General features: G+C 45.1%; 2 protein-coding genes across 10 annotated transcripts in view; one reads left to right on the forward strand and one right to left on the reverse strand.

The window, feature by feature from the left end:
* Nucleotides 1-15,523, forward strand: part of UBAP1 (ubiquitin associated protein 1) — a 69,294-nt gene extending 53,771 nt beyond the window's left edge. For all 5 annotated transcript variants that reach the window (XM_008998483.5, XM_054257156.2, XM_078370879.1 and 2 more), the window contains 4 exons: nt 2,360-3,283; nt 12,809-12,991; nt 13,662-13,763; nt 14,390-15,523. In XM_008998483.5, the coding sequence (XP_008996731.2) occupies nt 2,360-3,283; nt 12,809-12,991; nt 13,662-13,763; nt 14,390-14,530 (1,350 nt within the window). In that variant the 3' untranslated portion in view covers nt 14,531-15,523. The remainder of the gene's footprint in view (nt 1-2,359; nt 3,284-12,808; nt 12,992-13,661; nt 13,764-14,389) is intronic.
* Nucleotides 15,379-25,565, reverse strand: part of KIF24 (kinesin family member 24) — a 67,952-nt gene continuing 57,765 nt past the window's right edge. For 4 of the 5 annotated variants that reach the window (XM_078370869.1, XM_078370867.1, XM_078370861.1 and 1 more), the window contains 3 exons: nt 22,499-22,608; nt 18,640-20,883; nt 17,377-18,154 (listed from right to left, as the gene is read on the reverse strand). In XM_078370869.1, the coding sequence (XP_078226995.1) occupies nt 17,902-18,154; nt 18,640-20,883; nt 22,499-22,608 (2,607 nt within the window). In that variant the 3' untranslated portion in view covers nt 17,377-17,901. Of the gene's footprint in view, nt 18,155-18,639; nt 20,884-22,498; nt 22,609-25,565 lie in introns of all 5 variants that reach the window. The other variant, XM_054257153.2, reaches the window with a different exon arrangement.

Raw genomic sequence — 25,565 nt, forward strand, 5'->3', positions numbered from 1 at the left:
TGCCTCAGCCTTCTGAGTAGCTGGGACTATAGGTGTGCACCACCACACCTGGATAACTTTTGTATTTTTAGTAGAGATGGGTTTTCACCATGTTGGCTAGGCTGGTCTCAAACCCCTTACCTCAAGTGATCTGCCCACCTTGGCCTCTCAAAGTGTTGGGATTACAGGGATGAGCCACTGTGTCCATCCTACAAAACAGCCTTAAACTTTGACTGCCTGGGGTTTCCATGGGGAATTAGATTGTGTTTTGGTACTGTTCCCTTCTGTACTAGAGAACAGTCAGACCTAGAGCCCTAGACAGATGGCTTGAAAGTTCCTGTAACTGTCATATTTGCCCTTGCATGACAATACAAACTCAACTGAAGCTAAAATTCCTTTAAGTTGAACCAGTAAAAGGTACACAGCCCTTGCTTCTAGGGTCCAGAAAACTTTGTTGAATGTGTCTCACAGTAGTGTGAGGTAGCCCTTATTGTCATAGTTTAGAACATCTGGTGTCACTCATACATGCGCTGGAGAATTGACATGTAATAGCTGTATAATCTTGGACAGATTTTTTAACTTCTCCAAGCTTCCATTTCTTCATCTGTAAAGTTAGGATGAGGAAGATTAGCTTTTAAGGTTGTTAGAAGAGTTAAAGAATGCATTTATAATGCTCACTCTGGTTCCTGGAACTCCACAAATGCTAGATGATGTTATTTATTATTATACTCCAAACCACATTCTTTTCTACTTTGATATTTCTGCTACCGCCAGCCCCTGCCCTCCCTGCAACATGCCCTGTTTTTCTGTGTTCCAAGTATTCTACATTACTTTGGTAACTAAACAACAAAAGTTAATGAATGTTTGCTAGAAAAGGAAAGAAACTTTCAATTGTTTTTTGAATAAAACTTCAAAGGACAATGTTTATAGGCAATGGGAAGTTAGTTTTAGCCTCCATTTTTAATGGAGGAAACCAGTTGCAAAATTGGATTTTCTCCACAGTTAGAAGAGCGGTCATTGTCACTGCTCTTTTCTCATTGTTCTGTTAGTGGTAGAAAGGAGGCCCAGTGATCTGTAGAAAGACACATGGCCCCCCCATGTGTCTTTCTGAGGCACAGCAACTGGCTCAGGATTTAAAGTAACTTCTTGACATGTTCCTTTCTAGGCTTCTCTTTTGTTGTTTGAATTTGAAAGGCTCGAGAATGACCAGGGGCTCTTTCCTATGTTTCTTCTACTCTAAAATTCTTGTGTTAGCATGTTAGAACCTCTCTTTTCCCCCCTTTTTTACTTTTACTGTGTTTCTAACCTTGGACATGCACATAGGCATGTTTAGCTTAGTGCTTTGGGGTGAAAGCCAAAGATTTTGGTTTTTCCTGTCCTATGTGAATGTTGCTTTATATTATAGGTGTATTTCTTTTAAGTGTGCAAAAGAAATTTTTGTAAATTGAGCTATACTTAAGGTATTGTTAAAGAACCATGAAGTAGATCTTTGTGTAATTTGCTCTGTAAAAATCTTACTCTGAATATGCCTCAGTTTCTTACAAGATTTTCTGCGTTTTAACTACAACTGTTCATCATAATCTAATAGATAGTGGTTTAAGAGCATAGAATCTGTAGTCAGACTGCCTGGGTTCAAATCCAGGCTCTTCCGTTTACCTTCCTGCTTTATGCTTGGTTGTAGACCCTGTTAAGTAGGGATAACAGTAGTTACTTTAAAGGATTATTTAGAAAAGCTGGAGAGTCAATACATAAAAAGTGTTTAGAATCATGCATGGCACCTTACAGAAATTACTAAATGTTCAGGGTTATCATTACCTGGCCTGGGATTTGTTTAGGACATTTCGCTACATAATAGAGACCTAAGGGGAGGGTCTGTTGTCAGATTGCTGCCCACAAGAGGCTTGTGATACTTTTGGGAATTTAGAGATTAAAGATGAAAGCTATATGTGGTCACATGTGCTCAGCATCAAATGACTGATAGAGACAAATGCTGTAAGAATTACAAAGGAGTGGGCCATCAGGAAAGCTTCATAGAGGAAGTAACTGAGCTCTGATTGAGCCACAATGAAGAATTCTAGGAAGGGAAATGGCTTGAGAGAGAGAGAAGGGAAGTAGCAAGGTACATTTGGCCTGGTATGTTGGGTTAGAGGTTATAGGAGTTCTTTCTAATTAATTTCTACAAGTAATCTGGGAACATAGTGTGGTTAAATCTTATAAGGACATTGGAAGCCTTACTCTTTTTAGTGGGGATCATCCCACATGCTTTAAAAGCTGCTTTGTCCAGTTTTCCTCTTGCACCAGGAGTGAGGAAGGAGTGCATTGGGTAGGGGAAGGATGGCCACCTGGGTTCACACCCTCTTCCTCTGGTATATCTTTGCAGTATGACTTCTCCTTGGAAAAGAAAACCATTGAGTGGGCTGAAGAGATTAAGAAAATCCAAGAAGCCAAGCGGGAAGCAGAGCTCAAAATTGCAGAAACAGAAGCTAAAGTGAATTCTAAGAGTGGCCCAGAGGGTGATAGCAAAATGAGCTTCTCCAGGACTCACAGTACAGCCGCAATGCCACCTCCTATTAACCCCATCCTTGCCAGCTTGCAGCACAACAGCATCCTCACTCCAACTCGGGTCAGCAGTAGTGCCACGAAACAGAAAGTTCTCAGCCCACCACACATAAAGGCAGATTTCAATCTTGCTGACTTTGAGTGTGAAGAAGACCCATTTGATAATCTGGAGTTAAAAACTATTGATGAGAAGGAAGAGCTAAGAAATATTCTGGTAGGAACCACTGGACCCATTATGGCTCAGTTATTGGACAATAACTTGCCCAGGGGAGGCTCTGGGTCAGTGTTACAGGATGAGGAGGTCCTGGCATCCTTGGAACGGGCGACCCTAGATTTCAAGCCTCTTCATAAACCTAATGGCTTTATAACCTTACCACAGTTGGGCAACTGTGAAAAGATGTCACTGTCTTCCAAAGTGTCCCTCCCCCCTATACCTGCAGTAAGCAATATCAAATCCCTGTCTTTCCCTAAACTTGACTCTGATGACAGCAATCAGAAGACAGCCAAGCTGGCGAGCACTTTCCATAGCACATCTTGCCTCCGCAATGGCACGTTCCAGAATTCCCTAAAGCCTTCCACCCAAAGCAGTGCCAGTGAGCTCAACGGACATCACACTCTTGGGCTTTCAGCTTTGAACTTGGACAGTGGCACAGAGATGCCAGCCCTGACGTCCTCCCAGATGCCTTCCCTCTCTGTTTTGTCTGTGTGTACAGAGGAATCATCACCTCCAAATACTGGTCCCACAGTAAGTCTTTCAAATCCCTCCCAACTCCCTTTCCTGAGGACAAATATTATGTTTTTTGTTGTTGTTTGGTTGTTTTTTTCAAGGCAGGGTCTCATTCTGTTGCCCAGGCTAGAATACACCACTGTATTCTAGCCTGGTGGTACCTTACTGTAGCCTTGACCTCCCAGGCTCAAGCAATCCTCCCCCCTCATCAGCCTCCTGCATAGCTGGGACTATGGGCGTGTGCTACCACACCCAACTAATTTTGTATTTTTTGTAGAGATGGGGTTTTGCCATGTTGCCTGGGCTGGTCTTGAACTCTTGGACTCAAGCGATCTGCTTGCCTTGGCCTCTCAAAGTGCTGGGATTATAGGCGTGAGCCACTGAGCCTGGCAGTATAGAACAGCACATTATTGGATTCTAGAATAGAAATCATAGAAGTCAAGAACCTTTTGCTATACTAGCTTACAGATTGTTTTTTTTTTTTTGAGATGGAGTCTTGCTCTGTCACCCAGGCTGGAGTGCAGTTGTGTGATCTCGGGTCACTGCAACCTCCACCTCCCAGGTTCAAGCGATTCTCCTGCTTCAGCTTCCCGAGTAGTGGGGACTACAGGCGTGTGTCATCACGCCCAGCCAATTTTTGTATTTTTATTAGAGATGGGGTTTCACCATGTTGACCAAGCTGGTCTTGAACTCCTGACCTCACTTGATCCACCTGCCTCAGCCTCCCAAAGTGCTGGGATTACAGGCATGAGCCACCATGCCCGGCCAGCTTACAGATTTTTTAAAATGTGAAAGCACAAGAGACTAGAGCCAAAAAGGAGCCTGAATGTATTGGTGGGATATCTGTCAGAGACCATAACAAGCCTGCTATTAGCTGGTAAAAAGATATAAAATCTTTGCTTGTTTTATAAGTCCCAGCAATAGCATTCTTGGTCAGTGACAGTCTGTGTGAATACTTCTATTGTCAGTGCTCATAGCTGCTTGTAAACGTCCATAAACCTTGGCCTAGATAAACTTGATAGAGTGCAGAACACCATTATCTTGGAGTGGGCTTCATTCTAATTCCTCTTGGTCAGTTGTTGGGCTCTGGTCAGCACTGTACTCCTTCTTCTTCATGGTACTTTGTATGCTTTAGAGAAATTAAAAGCTCCCTGGAAAAGATCAGGGATCCTTGGCCAATACTCCCCTCCTCTCATTTAAAGTTAGATTAGTCATTTAGAGATCAAAGCTAATAAACCAATAGCAGAGATCTTTCACAAACTACAACAGTTGTCATTCTTTGACCAACCTGATTGTGGAGTTTCTTTCCAGCCTATTGATCTCAGGATGGGAAGGGGCCTGCTTCTTGTTGGCTTGAGAATTTGCTGCCTTCTACCTGCAGGTATAAACAGAGCTGGTGTTCTGGTGTTTTTCGTTTATTTTTATTTATTTATTTATTTTTTTGGAGACAAATTATTTTGCCCAGGCTGGAGTGCAGTGGCGCGGTCTTGACTCATTGCAACCTCCGATTCCTAGGTTCAGGCGATTCTCCCACCTCAGCCTTTTGAGTAGCTGGGATCACAGGCACGTGTCACCGCACCTGGCTAATTTTTGTATTTTTAGTAGAGATGGGGTTTCACTGTATTGGCCAGGCTGGTCTTTAATTTCTGACCTCAAGTGAGTGCTTCCCTTGGCCTCCCAAAAATCCTGGGATTACAGGTGTGAGTCACTGTGCCTGGTGAGTTCTGGTGTTTTTCTAAGGAAGTCAAGATTCCTATTTCCAGAGAGCAAAGCCTACATCCTATCTTGGCCCTCTATCTTGTGTGTTTTTGAGGCTCACAGTGAGACCCCTTCTCAGAGAAGTGAGGGAAACATTTCTCTCCAGGATATCTAGTGACAGGCAGGAAAGTTGTCTTGGTGATAGTCATGGTCATCTGGGTTCTATACATCTTTCATACTGGAATTCCCAGGGAAGTGTTCCTGGAATTAACTATTTTAGGTCCAGTGTTTGGGTCTCATTTTTGAGGTTTTGATTTCATGTTTTACTATTTATATAAACTAAGCTTAGAAGGTGAGACATCCATGGGGTAATCTTAAGAGCAATCTTGAAATGTTCGCTATTCTGAGTTTCTCCTACAACTGCCTGGTCTAGCCAGTGTCTGCCCAGTGCTTCCCAGCCCTTGCTGTGCTCACAGGTGAGGCTAATTCTGCTATTATGTTCTCTTTCTCTATGTATAGATGCATTCCTTACTCTTTCACAGTTAATTCAGGAAAATCTCTCTACTTTTTCCCTTGTATTTTTGTGTTCTGAATTTACTAATTGTATCCAGTATACAAAGAGTAGCACCAGTTTGCCTTGAAATTGTATTTTAGATAAATTTTGACATAAAATTCCTTAGGTTTTAGGTATTCAAATCTGTTGATCATTTCTTATGTTGCCATTACTTTTATACAGAGTCCTTCTTTATCTCTATTTTTTAAAATGAACTTATTTTTGTCAGAGTAATACAAGCTCATTTTAATGAAATCAAGTAGCATTTAAAAGGCTTATTACTGACAAATAGTAGCTCCCTGCCTCACCTTGTCCTTTTCAGTTTTGCTTCCCATGGTCACTTTTAGCTCATTAAGCTATTTCTGCCAGGATTTATCTCTGTATTTCTAAATAAAATGCTTATACTGATTTGTTTAAATTTATCAATTTTAGACAGTTTTATACTTCTTGTTATGGAACTTGAGGATCTATCTCTTTCAGTAGCCCCTCCCTCCTTCCCTCCTGTCCCTAATCCTCCATCACATTTATATCACAAATTTTAGGTAAGTTAATATTATTGTTCACATTTTTATGATTGGGTAAATATTTATTGCTGAGTTCAGATAGTATATTGTGATTACTTTGTGTTTTGTTTGAGACGGAGTCTGTCACTCAGCTGGAGTGCAGTGGCGTGATGCAACCTCCGCCTTACGGATTCAAATGACTCTCCTGCCTCAGCCACCTTAGTAGCTGCGGTCAGAGGCATGTGCCACCATGCCTGATGAATTTTTTTATTTTTAGTAGGGACAGGATTTCACCATGTTGGCCAGGCTGGTCTTAAACTCCTGACCTCAAGTGCTCTATTCACCTTGGCTTCCCAAAGTGCTTCGATTACAGGCGTGAGCCACTGTGCCTAGCCTCTGTTTTTTGTTTTTGAGACAGGATCTCACTCTGTCACCCAGATTGGAGTGCAGTGACGGGATCACAGCTCACTGCAGCTTTGACCTCCCAAACTCAAGAGATCCTCCAGCCTTACCTCTTCCAATACCTGGGACTACAAGCACACGCGCCACACCCAGCTGATTTTTGTATTTTTTTTTTTTTTTTTTTTTTTTTTTTTTTTTTGTAGAGACATGATCTTGCCATGTTGCTCAGGCTGGTCTGCAACTCCTAGGTTCAAATGTTCTGCCTGCCTTGGTCTCCCAACGTGCTAAGATTATAGGTGTGAGCCACTGGACCTGGCCTGTGATTACTTTTTTTGGCGGCTTTTTGTTTCTTGTTAAACTACCTTGTTTTTTGAGATTTGCATAGTTTTTTTTTCTTTTTTTTTTTTTTTGCATCTATTGCTAATTTTGTCCAAATACATCAACAAGGCTATCAAAAACTTAATGATAATTTCCCCAAATACACTGGTTAACCTATCAGTTTTAATTCCTTGCATATCTAAAAATGTCTTAATTTTACTCTCATGTTTGAATAATTTGGCTGGATTTAGTTTTCTTAGTTGAAGATCATTTTCCTTTAGAATTTTCAAGACCATTGCTTCTTTCTTTTCTCTTTAACTTTTTAAGTTGAATATAAGCTCTACTGATTTCTGGCATTCCAGTGTCATTCTAAGCTCCTTTTTGTTTCCCCTTCTCTTCCACCTCTGGAAGCTTTTGGGATCTTTTCTTATCTCTGGTAATTTGAAATTTACCACTTGATGTGCCTTGTTCAGTTATTGTATTAGGTCCACCTGGATCCTTTCAGACTGAGGTTCAGCTCAGTTTTAAAATCCTGAGAAATTTAAAACATTCCTTTAGATTTTTAATTTATTTTTTTATTTTTCAAGAATTCCTGGCTGGGCGTGTTGGCTCATGTTGTAATCCTACCACTTTTGCAGGCTAAGGAAGGATTGCTTGAACCCAGGAGTTTGAGACCAACCAGGGCAGCATAGGGAGACCCCATCTCTATAAAAAGAAAATTAGTTGGATGTGGTGGCATATGCCTGTAGTCCCAGCTACTAAGGAGGCCGAGCTGGGAGGATTGCTTGAGCCTTGTGAGTCAAGGCTGCAGTGAGCTGAGTTTGAGCCACTGTACTCCAGCCTAGGTGACTGTCTCAAAAAATAAAACCAAAACAAGAATTTCCGTAAGTTAGATATTGGATCACCTTAACTGATGCTGATGCTGTAATTTTCTATCCCCTTTCTATCTCTTTGTGTTTGTGTGTGTGTTTTTTTTTTTTTTAAATTTTTGTGGGTACATATAGTTATGTGTATTTATGGGATACATGAGATATTTTGATATGGGTATGCAATATGAAATAAGTACATCGTGGAGAATGGGGTATCCATTCCCTCAAGCACTTATTCTTGATGTTACAAACAATCCAGTTATATTCTTTTTTTAAGACAAGGTCTGGCTCTGGTTCCCAGGCTGGAGTACCACGGTGTTATCTCGGCTCACTGTAACCTTTTCTGCCTCCTGGGAGGAAGCCACCCTTCCACCTCAGCCTCCTGAGTAGCTGGGACTATGGGCGTGCACCACCATACCTAGCTGTTGTAGAGATGGGAGTCTTGCCATGTTGCCTAGGCTGGTCTTAAACTCATGGGCTCAAGTAATCCTCCTGCCTTGGCCTCCCGACGTTCTGAGATTACAGGTGTGAGCCACTGTGGCTGGCCCATGTATACTCTTTTAGTTATTTTTAAATGCACAATTAAATATTACCATTATTTGAGACTCACTTTGTCACCCAGGCTAGAGTGCAGTGGCGCAGTCTCGGCTCACTGCAGCCTCTGCCTTCCAGGTTCAGGCAATTCTCCTGCCTTAGCCTGCTGAGTAGCTGGAATTACAGGTGTGTGCTACGCTGTTTGGCTAATTTTTGTATTTTTTAGCAGAGACAGAGTTTCGCCATGTTGGCCAGGGTGGTTTTGAATTCCTGACCTCAAGTGATCCACTTGCCTTGGCCTTCCAAGGTGCTGGGATTACTGGTGTGAGCCACAGTGCCTGGCCAATAAAATATTGTTGACCGTAATCACCCTGTTGTCTTATCAAATAGTAGGTCTTATTCATTCTTTTTTTTTGTACCTATTAACCATCAGCCCCCTACTACCCTTCCCAGCCTCTCTGGGAACCATCCTTCTACTATCTGTGTCTGTGAGTTCAATTGCTTTGATTTTTAGATGCCACACATAAGTGAGAACATGTGATGTTTGTCTTTCTGCCACTGGCTTATTTCCCTTAACATAACGATCTCCAGTTCCATCTTGTTGTTGTTGGTTTTTTTTTTTTTTGGTCTTTTTGTTTTTTTCCTTTTTGTGGAGAATGGGGTCTCGCTAATATTACCCAGGCAGGTCTCGAACTCCTGGGCTCAGGCTATCCTCCCACCTCTGCCTCTCTAAGAGCTGGGATTACAGGCGTGAGCCACAGCGCCTGGCCCATCCAGGTTGTTACAAATGACAGGATCTCGTTCTTTTTTCATGGCTAAATGGTACTCCATTGTGTATAAGCACATTTTCTGTAACCATTCATCTGTTGATGGACACTTAGGTTGCTTCCAAATCTTGGCTGTTGTGAACAGTGCTGCATAGGAGTGCAGATTGTGTTTATGTTTTATTTTCTGGGACATATCCTTAATTTACAGCTTCAAAAAAAAATAAATAAACTAAATCTTATAGCCTTTTATGTAATTAATTCATTTTTCTCCCTGAACCCAATAGTAGGTGATTATTTTTTAAAAGATGGAATTTTTGTCCCCTAGGCTGGAATATAGCTTATTGCCCTAGCCTCCTGCCTGGGACTACAGGTGTGTACCACAGTGCCCAGCTAATTTTTGTAGAGATGGGGATCTCACTGTTTTCCCAGGCTGGTCTTGAACTCCTGGGCTCAAGTGATCTTCTGCCTCCGCCTCCCAAAGTGCTGGGATTACAGGCATGAGATACTGCGCCTGACCTTAGTTTGTTTATCATCATTTCAGTGAGCTTTTGGGAAGAGATGGTAAAGACATTTGACTATTGTAGTGTGGTAAATGAAATTCCCCCTTTGAAAATTCTAATGGATTTAGATTTATTCCACAACTGTTGATGAAGAGCAGTATGTGTAAAGCCAAGAGCCAGGCCCTGGGGATTTAGAAAGGCGCATGACATGGTAACTAACCTCTGCAAGCTCACGTTAATGTAATGTGATAAGTACTTTGCCAACAGTGGGACCAAAGCTCTGTGGGACGGCAAGTGGCAGTGTGCTTGCCAAGTTGTACACACACATTAGCAATAGGTGAAAAGGAAGTATATGGAAAGACTTGGTAGAAGCTGTCTTGATTGAGGTCAGGCTTGAGGGCTGCATAGGTATAGAAAGGACTGCTACTGTCTGAAGACTGAGAGCATGCTCAGATTCTTCGGAAGCTTTAGCGCTAATATTTGTCTCCTCTCACAAACTTACTTTCTCTCAAACACTCATATTTAATTTGGAAAGATTTTGTAATAATTCTCATTTTTGTCTAATTTCTACTTGGTTACACATATGGAGCACTTTAGTCACTGAGTATGAAAATCCCATTTTATGCCAGAGTCAACCTTTGCCCCTCTAGGAACTAAATTTTACCATTCTTTTATTGAAAAAATAATGGCAAATGGCTACCATGAATGCAGTAATGGTGTTTAAAAAGTCATCTATATTAATCCTAAGAGCATTATATATATTTGAAAATGGTATCCTGGATTAAATAAATTTGGTGAATAATTGTAGAACCTAAACACTGTTGATGAGGGATCCTTTTAAACCTTGTCTGTTTGGGGTCTGCTGGATTACCCTATTGCCTGTCTGATTCATAAAACATTTATATGAAGGTGACATCTTATTTTGTTTTTCCCTGTTCAAGGAAATTATCTATTAGGATAGATGATACTTTAAAATCATTCATTACTCTCCCATGCATCTTTTAAAAATATATGGCTATAATGGTACAGCATGTACAGTTAGTAAATATATCTTATTTTTTTTCTTTAAGTCAAGGTCTTGCTTTGTCACCCAGGCTGGAGTGCAGTGGCACATCTCAGCTCACTGCAACCTCCACTTCCTGGAGTCAGGTGATCCTCCTACCTCAGCCTTCCAAGTAGCTGGAACTACAGGCTTGCACCACCATGCCCAGCTAATTTTTGTATTTTTGTAGAGCCAGGGTTTTGCCATGTTTTCCAGTCTGGTCTCAAACTCCTGAGCCCAAGTGTTCTGTCTGCCTTGGCTTCCCAAAGTGCTGGGATTACAGGCGTGAGCCACCCCACCCAGCCTGTTGTTTCACTTAATGCAGATGTTTCTAAGTACCATGTTTTAAATAACTGTCATATTTAACCTAATACCCTATGCTGGATATTTGGTAGGTTGTACCTAATACTTATTATAAGTGATGTTGAGATGGATATATTCCTATACATAAATATTGGTTTGCATTATTATTATTTCTTTAGACAAGTTTCCTAGAAATAGACAGCTGGATCAAATAATCTGAACAGTTTTCTGGATTTTTTTATTTTTTGAGACAGAGTCTCGGTCTGTCGCCCAGGCTGGAGTGCAGTAGTGTGATCTCAGCTTATTGCAACCTCTGCCTTCTGGGTTCAAGTGATTCTTCTGCCTCAGTCTCCTGAATAGCTGGGATTACAGGCGCATGCCACCATGCCCGGCTAATTTTTGTATTGTTAGTAGAGACGGGGTTTCACCATGTTGGTCAGGCTGGTCTCGAACTCCTGACCTCATGATCTGCCTGCCTTGGCCTCCCAAAGTACTGGGATTATAGGTGTGAGCCACTGTGCCCGGCCCAGTTTTCTGTTATTTATGCCACGTTTACCTAGAGAGTACCAAATAGTTTCCACCATTAGGGTATGTGAGAGTACTGCATATATGTTTAAAATAGATATGATTTTATTAAAGTTTGTAATTTGCAGTATTCTGGGTATATGCCTGCATCCCACCAGGCATTCAGGAAGCATTATGAGAAGGGTAGGCAGTTGAAGAATAATCCTGGCCCCTTCCTGGCTGGGGAACATCATGTGAGAGTTGGCATTGCTCTGTGGCTGTTGGTATTCTTGAGCCCAGGTAAAGCTTGTCTCTTAAAAGGGAGACACAATCTTAGACCTGCCAAGTGGCTACATTGGTGTGATCCAATCCCTGTGCCTTGTTGTGACTCCTATAACTTAATGAGAGCCCTGTGTCTGGCCTGCTGAGATGTGCTGTGGGTGAGGTGGTTACGCACAGAGTGGGCTCTAAGGCCTGTAGCCCTCCTGGCTTTCCCCAGCAGACTTTGAGGAGAGCATCTGGTTATATCTATATAATTTTGAACTTGCTTCTAGGACAGAGGGATTCCTACCACCTAACCACGCTCCCCCCCCTCACTCCCCCACCCCATAAAACAAGGAAATAAAAAAATTTTTCTCTGAAACATTTTCCCTGGTTCTTAGGACATGCGCCAAGCTGTAAAAGAGCTTGTGATCTTGTTATTATGGTGGATGGGTCCTTTGGCCTGGGAGTGTGCTGTCTTCCTGCCTTGGGCCTGATTCGTGATCAGAAGTGGTGGGGGAGTTAATCACAGGACTCTGTATGCCTGTCACTTTGGGGTTAGTAAGTTCTAGTGGCAGGGAGCTGGTGGGCAGGGCCCTTAGAGTCCAGATTCCAGTCCATGGGATCCAGCCTGGTGTGGCTAGCATGCCTTCAGTCCTGGTGCTGTAGGATGGTAGCTTTAGCAGGAAACAAAGCACAGTATATGATGTAGGGCAAAGGTGTGGGGTTCCCTCAATACCCTGGGTTCCTGAGCTGTCTATGCATGAGAACTACACTCACAGCCTCTGCTCAAAAGTAGTCAAGACTTTGGGATAGAGTTAGCTCGAAAAGGGAGTATTTGAAGTGAAGAATGACCCCTCAGAACTGATACTTCAGCTTGGGAAAGGGATAATCCTGGAGAGAAACCGTTGCAGCCAGCTTGGACATCAGTCCTGGGGGCAGTCACAACTTCTTTCTTCAACTCAAGTGCTGGAGATTTGGGCATTCAAGGGCCTGTGGCGGTTGTGGCGCTTTCTCCATCACCAAGGTGGGAGAATGAGGGCAGAGCAGGGCAGCCACAATTGCAGGTGAACTCCCAGCCTTTTCCCTCTCAGCTGACACTCCCCCACCCCTCCTCATTCCCTTTTGTGATGTCTGGCTAGCAACTTAGCTGTTTCTTCTAACCTGACTGTGCTTGACTTGGGGCTTGAGTAGTGTCAGAAATGCCAGCCCCTGGACGAGGCTGCTTCAGTGACTTCTTTGGGGGCCCAGGTCTTCTTGCTTTGATCATCTTGTTTCTCTACTACCAGGTCACTCCTCCTAATTTCTCAGTGTCACAAGTGCCCAACATGCCCAGCTGTCCCCAGGCCTATTCTGAACTGCAGATGCTGTCCCCCAGCGAGCGGCAGTGTGTGGAGACGGTGGTCAACATGGGCTACTCATACGAGTGTGTCCTGAGAGCCATGAAGAAGAAAGGAGAGAATATTGAGCAGGTGAGTGGTTGGTCAGTCAGGAGGGCAGGCTCAGACGTGTGGAGCTGGAGTCATGTGCTGCCTGTGTCCTAGAGCCCCTCAGACTTGTAGCACCAACCTTTTCTGTGAGTTTGTGAGGACATGGGGCATGTTTTAGAGGAAGCCAGCAGCCTTGGGAGCAGTACTTCTTTTGGAAGCTATTCTGGGACCCAGGCTGAGAGACACCTTTGGGAAATTGGAGCTGTTCTCCAACTACCCTGCTTTCTCGGCCTCTCCAAAAGGAGCAAAGCTAGGCTTGGGGTATGGTCAAATGTTTCCTTCCAGGAATTTTTATCCTGTCATATATGGCCAGAGAGTGTTGAATAGGGTACAGGAGTGTTAAACCTTGGTGACATTTTCTAACTTAGGCAGTTTCTTAGAGGAGTAGCCTGCCCAGGCTGTGGAGTTGACATTCAGGTAGCTGTGTCAGCTCTGGCTGCAGCTCCTTTGGAAAATGGCTACTCATGTTTAGAAGTGGGTTCAGTAAAGAGTCACTGGGGTCCTGTTGTGTTGGACACAGTCAAATCTTATCTAGTATCTGATAGCCTGGGGGGGTGCAAGGAGCAGACTCCACACTCTCTAGTTTGTTGAAATCTCTTGGAAAGCACAGCGAAGAGTAGTAGTAGGTGCTAAACTCTGTTTCTTTTCTTAGATTCTTGACTATCTCTTTGCACACGGACAGCTTTGTGAGAAGGGCTTTGACCCTCTTTTAGTGGAAGAGGCTCTGGAAATGCACCAGTGTTCAGAAGAAAAGGTGGGAATCTTCATACTTCATGGGGAACCCTCTGGAAAGCAGGGACTAAGTAGTCCATCCTGGTTTTCTCCCCTGGCCCATACACAGCCTTTTTGCTTTGCCAGTAACTACATGCAGAAGCAGTTGAAGGGCAGAATCTCCCAAGTATTCAGACAGGCTGAGGCCTGTGTTTGGCTTGGTTGAAGCATTGGGTTGAAACCTTCAGAATCCCAGTGAAGGGAACACTGGCCTGGGCTAAAAGCCAAACTTTTAGATGACTAGGGAGGAAGATTGCTGCACTTTTTGTCTAGACTGCTCCCTGGAGAGCAGCCATTTCTGGGTTCAGTATCCTTCCTTGGTGGGAAGATGAATGTGGGTGGTGGGACCCAGATAGAAGTCAGCAAGAGTGAGCTGGGACTGGGCTGTCTCCTGAGGGTTGATGGGCTGTCACCAAACCCATCTGCCTTGGTTTCCTCCGTGGCCCACCTCTGCTTGCTAGGGGACCTTATGGAGACTCACTGGGCTCTGGGGGAAGGATGCAGACATCCCGCTGTCCCCCAGTCCCCCTGCCCCCCCCCACATTCTTTCACTCAGCTGTGCTGTGTCCTCACCCTTTTCTTTAATCTGTATTCTTTTCTCCCCCTTAGATGATGGAGTTTCTTCAGTTAATGAGCAAATTTAAGGAGATGGGCTTTGAGCTGAAAGACATTAAGGAAGTTTTGCTATTACACAATAATGACCAGGACAATGCTTTGGAAGACCTCATGGCTCGAGCAGGAGCCAGCTGAGACCAGGCCCTGCCTAGGCCCTGCTGCAGAACCACCATCCCTGGGAGGCCCTGCAGAGCCCACCTGTGGGGAAGGAGAAGGGGCAGCTTCCGGATGTTCTTTTGGGGGTTAGAAGGTCAGGTGTGGAGACTGTGCTCGCCAGTCTCTATGAGCCTAGGCCCTGAGCTGGGAAGGTGGGGAAGATTCAAGCATGTGAGTGCCCCCAGAACTGTCCTGGCTCCTTCCGTATTAAACGTATTTGCATTTTGAGAAGTGTCCTTCCCACCTCAGTCCTCCAGATAGACTATCCTAGTCTTTCTGGGGTCCTTACGTCCTCAGCTGAAACCTGGCCTAGCTGCTGAGAGGAGCTGGGGAGACGGGGCGGGAGGGCCAGACTCAGTGCTGCTGTGGAGCTAGGTGCTCCCCCTTTCCCCGAGACTGGGTGGACTGAACTCCAATCAAGTTGAATGCAAGTGAAAGATTCTTCCAGGAGTTTAATTTTTCCCCTCCTAACAAAGTCTCATAGTGTTACACTGGTTCTGCAATGTCTCCGAGGTGTGAAGAATGCACTTTTCCCTGTGGGGCCCAGAGTTTGCCTTTTCTGCCAAGCAGTCACCATGCTTTGCTGTCCCAGCCTTTCTTTTAGCTTGGTTTGGACCATAGTCCTCTGCTACCCAGGGTTTTAGAGCCCCCTGCTCTAGGAAACAATTATTAGTTCAAGAAATCACTGGCCCCTTCCCAGCACATTGAATGAGTGAGCAGACAGGCCATGATTTAGTCGGCCAGCACTAACTCCATCTCTGTTCTCCTTGAACAGCCTCCCCTCCAGCCCACTGCTTTAGGATGACAGAATGAATAACACCTAGTCATAGAAATCAGTCTCTTTGGTTTGTTTTGTATTATGTGTACATCATTAAAGATCTAAATACAAAGGGTATACAGTCTTGATGAATCTAAAATAATTTGCTAACTATTTTGATTCTTCAGAGAGAACTAATAAAAATCTAAAAGGTATGTCTTGCTCTGATAACTTATTACCAAGGCTATTTTATGGGAGTGGGGAGCTGTGTGGTGTATAAAAGGATTTCTTGCTTAGATTTGCTGGGGATAGAATAGGAGCTAACCATTTTCTGTTTCAGAACTTTCTTCCCACTTAAGACCTGTCTTAAAGGCCAGACTGAGTCGTTTAAGCCTGACGCACCTCTGTCTCTGGATCAGACATAGGCCTTCCTGACTGTTGAGCTGGGACAGGCCGGGCCTTCAGGGGGATAACCCAGGAAAAGCAGCAGCCCTTTTACAGTGAACAGCAGGCATTTATGCGCCACAAGCAGGACTGGATTGAAACTGTTTCATCAGCTCTCAGTGGTGCTATTGTATGCGATAGAATGGGGTTCATTCCTAAAGTAAGTGTTCTTGTCTTTAATATGGTGCCATTGACCCACCTGAGCTTTTGGCTAGATTGGATCTTTTAAGGTTTTTAGTGATCATGTGAAGAGGGGCTGCAGTGCCCCGGGGTTAAGAAACACCAATAAGGATGCCCTCTGGTGGTCAGATGAGGGAGTGTCAGGCTGACAAAGGCAGCTAGGCCAGGGTGCTAGTCTCAAGAGCCATTTAACCCTTCTCTTGGCCTTTTAATTAAGCCCTCCTTTTAAAACCTTAAAAAGTTATCCTTTATCTGGAGGAAATAAGTTCACATAATAGTAGGCATTTGGGCCAAGGCTGTGACTCATGAATCTCCATTTGACTTAGGGTGGCTTTAAAGTAATTGGCACCTGGAGGCTACTTTGTCTTCACTGAAACTGAGCTGCTTCTCGCTAAAAAGATACACAGTAGGCAGAAATTGGCTGAAGGCTTGTGTGTGTGAATTCTGTTTCATAGGCCTCAGGCTATTGAACAGAGCACTCTGTGCCAAAGTTCCCAGCTCAGGCCCCTGAGAGGCAGGGTGGCTGGGCAGGGTGTCCTAGATAAGGGCCAGCCTAGGAAATGGACTGTTCTGTGAGGTGGCTGGGCAGGGTGTCCTAGATAAGGGCCAGCCTAGGAAATGGACTGTTCTGTGAGGGGGCTGGGAGTGAGGTGTCCCAGACAGGAGCCAGGAGCTGCCATGGAAGCATGAGAGTATCGGGCATTGTACAGAGGCCTTTCGTGCCTGCAAAAGTCAGAGGAGAAAGATGTGTGACACAGGCACCCTCTTCTGTCTCAAAACTGGATTGCAGGAAGGGAAGGCAGCTGGAAGCATAAGGCCTACCCCACACCTGCTGCTGTTAGTAACACATCAAGGTTTGTCCAATTTACATTTTTAAAACCACTAAATCCCAAATTTAGTTTCTAAGAGCTGAAGGGGCAGAGCTCACCCCACTGGTCCCACTAGCACAATGTTTTAGTTTGGGCCAGTGTTTAGCCTTCTAAGTTAGGCACAGAATTCAGCTGGTGAAGCCTCTGGGCTCAGCATGTTGTCTTCTGTCTTGTGACCTCTAACCTCTAGGTTACCACTGATAACCCCATTCTCTGATCCCCGAAGTTAGAAACATCTTCAGGGTTATTTGACTCAAATATGTTCCCACAAGCAAGGGGTCAGTTAAGCAAATTCTCTAGGCCCAAGGGAAAGGCATTAGGTTCTTCAGCCTGGCCCACCCTTTCTGGAGGTGCTCCTATGCTTGGAACTGAGGAGGGACAGGGTCCTGGCCCTGAGGGAGAGGGTGGGTCCTATCCTAGGCCACCTGGGGCTGGGGTGAGGCTGGCACAGGCAAGACCAGCATGTGGGTTCTGATGTTTGCAGGGAGGACCTGGCAAAGGCTCCTCCAGCCCCTGAGATCCCAGCACAGGCTCCTGCAGGGCCTCTGCCATCTCAGTACAGGATCTGGCTCTAAGATGGCACTGTTTCCTCAGGGGCTGCGGCGGGCCCATGGCAGGTGAGATAGAGCTGCAGCTGGCTTCTCAGACTCTGGATGCATTTGGATTTCAGAACCATGATTTCATCCAACTGGGTCACAAAATCTTCAAAATCCTGAGAAGGAAACAAGGGACACATGCAGCGTTTGCTCTTGCTGGCGCTCTGCCAAATCTGCTTTTCTAGTCCCTCCTCTTGCAGGAAAGTTTCAGAACCCAGGCTACTCTCCCGGTGGGAGAACATATAGGATAACTGCTATAGCACAGGGTGGGGCCCACTTCTCTGCATTTGAGACACTTTCCAAGTAGGGGAGTATTTTGTAGGGCAGAAGGGTATTTGGTAGGAATAACTACATGTGGTAGGTAGCAGACTGGTCACTGTTAGGCACAGGGAGGAGCCCCGACAAACCACCAGGAAGGCAGCAGCTGATAGAGGCTGGAAACATTTTGGCCTGGGAATAGTGCGTATTGCACCATCTTCCACCTGTTCCTCTACTCAAGCTGTCTCAAAGGCGTGGCAAGAGGAGGCTCGAGGCCTCAGTCACGGTTAGTGTGTGCCAGCAGACCCTTTCCCCACACCACAGCCACAGCAAACAAGGATGACCATCAAAGTAGCTGCAGGCTGATTCCCAACAGCCAGTGAGTGTCCAGTCAGGGCTACTTACATTAGAAGCCAGCTGGCTCATCAGTGTCTCCTCCTTGAAGCCAAGCGCAGCCATTTCATCCAGCTGTTCCTGGTGTGCTCGGATGACCACCTGCCTGGGAACACCAGAGAGAACTCCATGATCCTCCTGGCCTCCCATCCTCTCCTGGGCAACTTTCTGGAGCTGATCTCATTTCTAAGCTGAGAGCTGCCTCTGCTGAAAATGGTCAAGGTTTTGACCAGGGCCAGCTTAATACGAGTACCAACGAGATACAGGGAAGGAGATGGACTCCCCAGCTGTACTGAGGGGCAGGGCTGGGTGCTGCTGCTCTTTCACAGGAATTGCCAGTTTCTCTGCAGAAAGGCTCTCAAGGTTGTGCCTGCAGCTGGCATACTTGGCACAAGATGGAGCCTATTGCCTGGTCTATCATTTCTACTTCCTGTAGAGGGCCTGGGACCAAAGCAGAGTGTTGGAGCTGGAAGCAGACTAGCTCACCTGTGTACCCCTGCATGGCCTTCTCTTTGTCCATGACAAAACAGTAAGCTGGAGAGGAAAGTGGGTGCCAAAGGGGCTCAAGTCTTAGGAAAGTGTCCAACTTACTGTGCTTGCTCCAGGGTGGGCTGATGGAGTGTCCCTGCAGTCTTGGGAGAGCAGCTGGGGGCCAGGGGAGAACGTGGCCTTGCTAAGCACCTTGACATCGGCCTGGGTTTGAGCAATGTGACATTCTCATTGTTGCAGGGCAACTTGATGGGGTCTGTGGACAAACCAATCTGCCAACCAAGCCTTGTAGGATGTTTTCTCCTCTGGGCCCAGAGTTGGTCAGCCACGTCACTACTTCCTGTTTGTGGGGTGAGTGTAGGTCCAGAATGGGGTACCCCGGTACATATGGTAGAGAAGGGCTTTCCTGGGAAACCCCAGGAGCCATCCAGCCCCATCTCCTCTGCATCAGCATCATATTGCTCACTACCCACATGTTCGTGGGAGAAAAGTGCAGTCTCTCTGCTCTGGCAGGCCTCTCCTAGGTCTGCCTCCCTACCGGGCAGCTTGTCAGCTGGATGCTGAAGTATGGGTGATGGGGACAGAGCTGGAAGATCACCGCCAGGCTTATTATCAGGGGGAGATGAGGACAGCCACAGGTGCCCAGTTGCTGAAGACACTGGCAAGGCTGCCTCTTGATCACCAGATGACACGGTGTGGTCCACATTTGGGCCCCTGGTGCTCTCTGCCACTAGACTGTGCATAGCTCCATCCTGGACCAGCTGCTCCAAGGGAGGTGAGCCTTCGTCATCTGGGTTCTCCAGGAGGGACATGGTGAGGGGAGCCATGAGTCCAGCATATTCAGCGTGCGAGCCTAACTGTCCCCTAGGGTCCTCTCCTGGGACAGGATGACTGTTTTTCACAGTGGTGGTCACCTGGATTGGGCTGTCTATGCTGACTTCTCTCAGAGGTGTGGTGACTATGTCTCTTTGGTGTGGGGATCCAGGAACTGCCATGTGGGACAGTGAGAAAGTGAAACCATTTTCCTCTGGGGATGGCAAGTTGCCCTCATTCTGCCCAGCAGTCTCACTTTGGGAGGCATCCTGTCTGAGATCAAAGGAAGAGCCTCTACCTCTTTCCTGGCTATATATGAAATCCACCTGTGAACAGTAAGGCTTCTCTGCCATGCTGTCTCTGGGAGAAGGTCCTAAGGAGGTAGAGTACTCTCTGCTCCAGTCCACGGGCACCTTACTTGGGCTGCAGCTGTGATCGAGTGCTGCTCTTCTGTGGTTTATGGGGTCCTTGGAGTATACCCAGCTTTTAGTTAGACCTTTCTTGTCACCTTCTGTCCTGGGACAAGAAAACAGACTCTGCCGTCTTTCTGCCACCCGCTTCTCAGGACCCTGCCCCCATGTCTGGTGCAGGAAAAATGAGTCTTCGCTATTCTCCAGGGTATTCCTTTGCTTTGTGGTCCTCTGACTAGAGACATGTGAAAAAGAATCTTCGCTGAAATCACTGTCATCAAGGTCCTCTACTTGAGCTCCATCATGGTTTTCAGAGTAAGAGTGGAACAGAGGGGAAGTCTCGTTTGTGAGCTGACCCTCTGGGGGCTTGGACTGGCATAAAGACCTTTTCAGTGGTTGGTATTTTAACTTCTGTTGGAGGAGAGGTGGCTGTTGGAACTGCTGGTGATAGAAACGCAAATGTTCCTCCCTCTCCTTCTGATGTGGCGGGATGTTTGTCCAAGCTTCAGAGGCAGGCCTGGCAGGCGTGCCCCTGTGGCTGTCTTGACTGTGCTCTGCTCTGTGGTGGGTGTTGCAAAAGGAGAGCTCAACTCGCGACACAAGCTGCTTCTGTACTGGCTGCATGGTCTGCACTTTCTTGCACTTGGTAGACAGCTTACCACGCACTAGGTCTTCTCCTGGGCCTGAGGCCTTGCTTCCCCACCCAAGGGCAGTTTTGCTGCCTATTCGATTTTTTTCAGAGCACAATCGTGCTGACTCTTCTGCCTTTTTTTTGGCCAAATGTCCAGACTGCGCGGTTCCTTTGACAGGGCTAGTCTGAATGACCCACTCTTGTGAAGGACTCCCTCTGGAGCCACCCCTTTTACCAGAGACCTTAGGTGCAGAAGTAAAAGGAATGTTAGGTGGGTGGCTGGTCAGAGGATGGGCCTTCCCTCTCGTGGAGCCAGGGGCTGCCACTGTGAGTGACTGCTGAAGTCCCAGCTTGACTTTTTTGGGAGAACATTTGTCCCCTGGCAAGGCCACAGGAGAGCTCTGAATTCGTTTTGGAGAGGAGTTTCCAGTTGTCCGATTTCGACTGCTTACTAAACTGCAACACTTAATGCCTTTCTTTAGTTCTTTGACCCTGTAAATAATCATTTTATGTTAAATGTGTATTTTCACATATTCTGCAATTCCTTTTCTATAGCTTTCTGGGAAAACAAAAACCAAAGAAAAGTATTACAAGGATTGAGAGTTATTTCTTGATCTGGGATAGCATAAGAGGAAACGGGAACATTCTGTTTCAGCATGAGATTCCCCTCTGTACCTGAATGAAAAAGAGCAGTGTTGGCTGGTTGTGGTGGCTCACATCGGTAATCTTGGCACTTTGGGAGGTTGAGGCAGGAGGATCGTTTGAGCCCAGGAGTTAGAGACCAACCTGGACAACACAGCAAGACCCTGTCTCTACTAAAAATAAAAAAATTAGCCAGGCAAAGTGGTGTGTACCTGTAGTCCCAGCTACTGGGAAGGGTGAGGCAGGGAGGATTGCTTGACCACTGGAGTTCGAGGCTACAGTGAGCCATGATCGCACTATTGGACTCCAGCCTGGGTGACAGGGTGAGACTCTGTCTTTAAAAAACAAAGAAACGAAAACCAGCAGTGCCTTCTCTGAGGATATTAGTATGCACCCAACATTCCATGATCAGAAGAAGCCTTTTGGAAATCACCACAGCCCACGTAAGGGACAGGCCAGAGACGCCAATCTCAGAAGTGCACTGTGTTCATGCAGAGCCCACACTGTGTTTCCTGGAGAGGGGCCAACTCAGGAGTTTTTGTCCACCACTTACCTGCAATTCCACAGAGTCCTCTTTTTCTGCAAACTACCCCTTTAATGCTTCTCTGGGAAAATGAGTTCCCTCAAATCTGCAGGGTACTTTAGGAAGCAAAACCTCCAGAAATACACAGGCTTGTGCTCATTTCATTACGGGAAAAATGACTTGTTTATTCCCAGGGTTTCTGAACCTTAGCACTATTGACATTTTGTACCAGATAATTATTTCTTAAAACATGTTTAGCAGCATCCCTGCCTTTTGCTCACAAGATGCCAGTAGCACTTCTTCCCAGTCATGGCAATCAAAAATGTCTTACCTACTGGGAGAGGCACAGTGACTACAGGGTTAGAGATAGAAGGGACCCCAGCAGATATCACAGTCACCTGGAAAGAGGCCTGGCCAGGAAGTCAGAGTTGCTGGCTCTGACATCAACTCCGAGTGAGCCTTTGGAAAGATCCTACCCTTCTCTCGGCCTCAGTTTATCCTCTAGTAACATGTCTGGGCTGGGCCCTTCCGGACATACATAGCTCTAAGTGATTCTGCCTTGACAAGTAATATCTTCTATTTATTACAATTCAGGCTGATGCCAGAAGGAAGAAAACATCACTGAGCCTTCCACCTGTTAATATTTCACTTCCCCCTAGCCATTAAAAGCCATTGATGGAGTCAACTCCTGAACAGGGAATGTGTCATCTTCCTCTTGTCATGCTTGCAAAGTGATAGGGCCTACCAGGTTACAGTCTTCAAATGACTGATTGCCAAGAACAAGGCTGTGGCGCTCAAAGTCAGATCCCTGTGTGTGTGTGAGTGGGAGAGATGTGTATGCATGTGCACACACACACTTGTGCACACCTGCTCACGCACGAGTGCTGCATGGGTATGCACATGCACACTTACACACAACATGCCATCTGGTAGCTGACTTACCGATCAGCATAGCGCAAGGTATTCAGAGTGTGTTCAGTGGCCACGTGGCTTGGTGAGATGTTGGCAATCATGCAGGTTTTGGCATTGCCAATGAAAGAGTCCTTCAGGACCTGTGCAAAACAGAAGGAAGTCAATGAAGTCAATTAACAAAATCCATACTGACTACTTACTAGGTGCAGGATGCTGGGCCATAGTTCCCCTCTGTCCACAAAAATGTAATTCACAAAAGAAGAAATACAAATGGCCAATAAACGCAGAAGAAGGTACTCACCACATCACCAATCCAAAAAATGCAAACAAACCGTTTTAAAAAAAAACAATATTTTTAACTCCTAAGATTAAGAGACTAATGATGCTCTTCCCTGATGAGGGTCCAGGGAAACGGGTACTCTTTTACACTGCCATGTACCATGAACTGGACAAGCTTTCCAGAGGGCAGTTTGGCAATATGTATCAAAATGTAAAAAAAAGCCAGGCACAGTGGCACTCACTTGTAGTCCCAGCTACTCAGAAGGCTGAGGCAGGAGGGTCGCTTGAGCCCAGGAGTTTGAGACTAGTCTGGGCAACATAGCAAAAACCTGTCTCAAAAAAACAAAACAAAACAAGAAAAAGTATGTTACTCTTGGTTTGGCAATCACACTTGTAGGACTTTATCCTAAGGAAATAATTGCTCAATTGACCAAAAAAAGGTATATGTGACATTCATTACATTATTTATAATAGTAATATTTAGTAATAATCTAGGTATTTATAAACAGGGAGCAAAATATACACTGAATATAATTAAACCATTAAAAATGATTCTACCTGTACTTAGGAACACAGAAAGGTATCTAAAGCTTGTATCTTTGAGGGAAAAAGGTATATGATTCCATAACTCTGTAAGCGGATCCATATGAGTCTACATGATGGAGAGATGACTAAAAGGAAGTTCGCTAACGTGGCAGTGGTTATCACTGAGGTCTGGGATTTTAAGTTACCTTTTACTTTCTTCTTTATACTTGTATGTACAGTTGGAATTACTATGTTTTAATTAAAAAGAAACATTTTCTTGGAATGGGAAACTTGTAAAAAATAAGAGAGCTAGCCGGGTGTGGTGGCTCACACCTGTAATCCCAGCACTTTGGGAGGCCGAGGCAGGGGAATCACCTGAGGTCAGGAATTCAAGACTAGCCTGGCCAACATAGTGAAACCCCATCTATACTAAAAATACAAAAATCAGATGGGCATGGTGGTGCACACCTGTAGTCCCAGCTACTTGGGAGGGTGAGGCAGGAGAACTGCCTGAATCCAGGAGGTGGAGGTTGCAGTGAGCCGAGATCACACCACTGTACTCCAGCCTGGGCAGCAGAGCAAGATTCCTCTAGAAAATAAATAAATAAAAAATAAAAGAGTCAATGTCAGAATCAGGACTAACCACCTATAAGTAGGTTTCCTGTGTCCTTGGTTAAAATCATGTTTGAAAAGACCTAACTCATAGACCAACAACTCTGATGGGTAAGGAGTTATGTTCTTACAGGTTCTGCCCAGGTCCCATAGAGCTGCTACCCTAGGTGCACAGAATAAAACTGCCCACCTGCGGGGCTGGCTTCATCCTGCAGCATACAAAAAGATCTTCTCCTAGACATCCCTCTACCTTGTCTGTTCTCCACTGTGCAGACACACAAGTCGAAAAAGAACTCAGGGCACCCACAACTGTCTTCACAGCTGTTTACACCTAGGTAGACCCTCCCGTGCCACTCTTCCGCAGCCATTGTGAATGCTGATTTAACATCTATTGGTGTTTTCTGTTAATAAAGTGGCACATTTTCATGACAGAAAAACAAAACAAAAAAACCCTTATTTGTTCCACTAAGAATAATCATAGTTAACATTTATGTAATTTTTCTGTGTAGTGTTTTTTTCCTTGTTGCACATTTTAAAAGTGATAAAAACATTTAGTGGTCATACAATATATGATCTTCTAACATGAAAAGTTGCAGTTTCACCTTTATTCCCATTGTTACTTCCAAAGAGATCTAATGCTGTTTCTTCTGCATCTTTTTAAACATTTTCCCCTGTGTGGCTACATAATAATAGAAAGCACATAGGCAATCACCTTATTACCTTGTTCTACAGCTTGCTTTTTTCACATCACAATAGATCCTGGTCATCTTTCCTATCAGTACATGTAGAAAATCTAGCCCATTCATTTTAACTGCCTGAAGCCATTATTTTTTTTGTGCCAAAACACTTGTCTAAGTCTTACAGCCAAGAAAGTAGCAAGTACAGCTACAGCACTCTACTTAATGCAAAGGCTCAGAGACTCCACTTATTCAACATTTTCTTTTCTAAGATGAGGTCTCATTTTGTCACTCAGGCTGTAGTGGCGTGATCACAATTCACTGCAGCCTTAACCTCTGAGGCTTAACTGATCCTCTTGCCTCAGCCTCCCAAGTAGCTGCGACCACAGTCACGAACCACCACACCCAGTTAATTTTTAAATTTTTTTATAGAGATGAGGTCTCCCGATGTGGTTCGGGTTGGTCTGGAACTCCTGGACTCAAGCAATCCTCTTGCCTTGGCTTCCCAAAGTGCTGGGATTACAGGCATGAGCCACTGTGCCCTGCCCAGAGTTACCATACACTGGAAATAAACAGAAAGGTGGTGACCAGAACAGCATTGCTGTCCCCTAGGAACCCCTACTGCCCCAAACTGCAGATATCTCTGCCTGAGTCTGCCCCTTTATAAAGTTCTATTATAGGCTGAATATCCCTTATCTGAAATGCTTGGGAAGATAAGTGTTTGGGATTTTATGTTTTTTTTTCTTCAGATTTTGGAATATTTGCATTATCCTTCTGGTTGAACATCCCTAATCCAAAAATCTGAAATCCTTTGAGCATCATGGCACTCGAAAAGTTTTTAATTTTGGCCAGGCATGGCGGCTTACATCTGTAATCCCAGCATTTTGGAAGGCTGAGGAGGGCAGATCGTTTGAGCTCAGGAGTTCAAGGCCAGGCTAGGCAACATGGTGAAACCCCGTCTCTACAAAAAACAAAAATAAAAACAAAAAATTACCCAGGCATGA

Source organism: Callithrix jacchus, chromosome 1 (assembly GCF_049354715.1).
Source record: "Callithrix jacchus isolate 240 chromosome 1, calJac240_pri, whole genome shotgun sequence".
Lineage (NCBI taxonomy): Eukaryota > Metazoa > Chordata > Mammalia > Primates > Cebidae > Callithrix > Callithrix jacchus.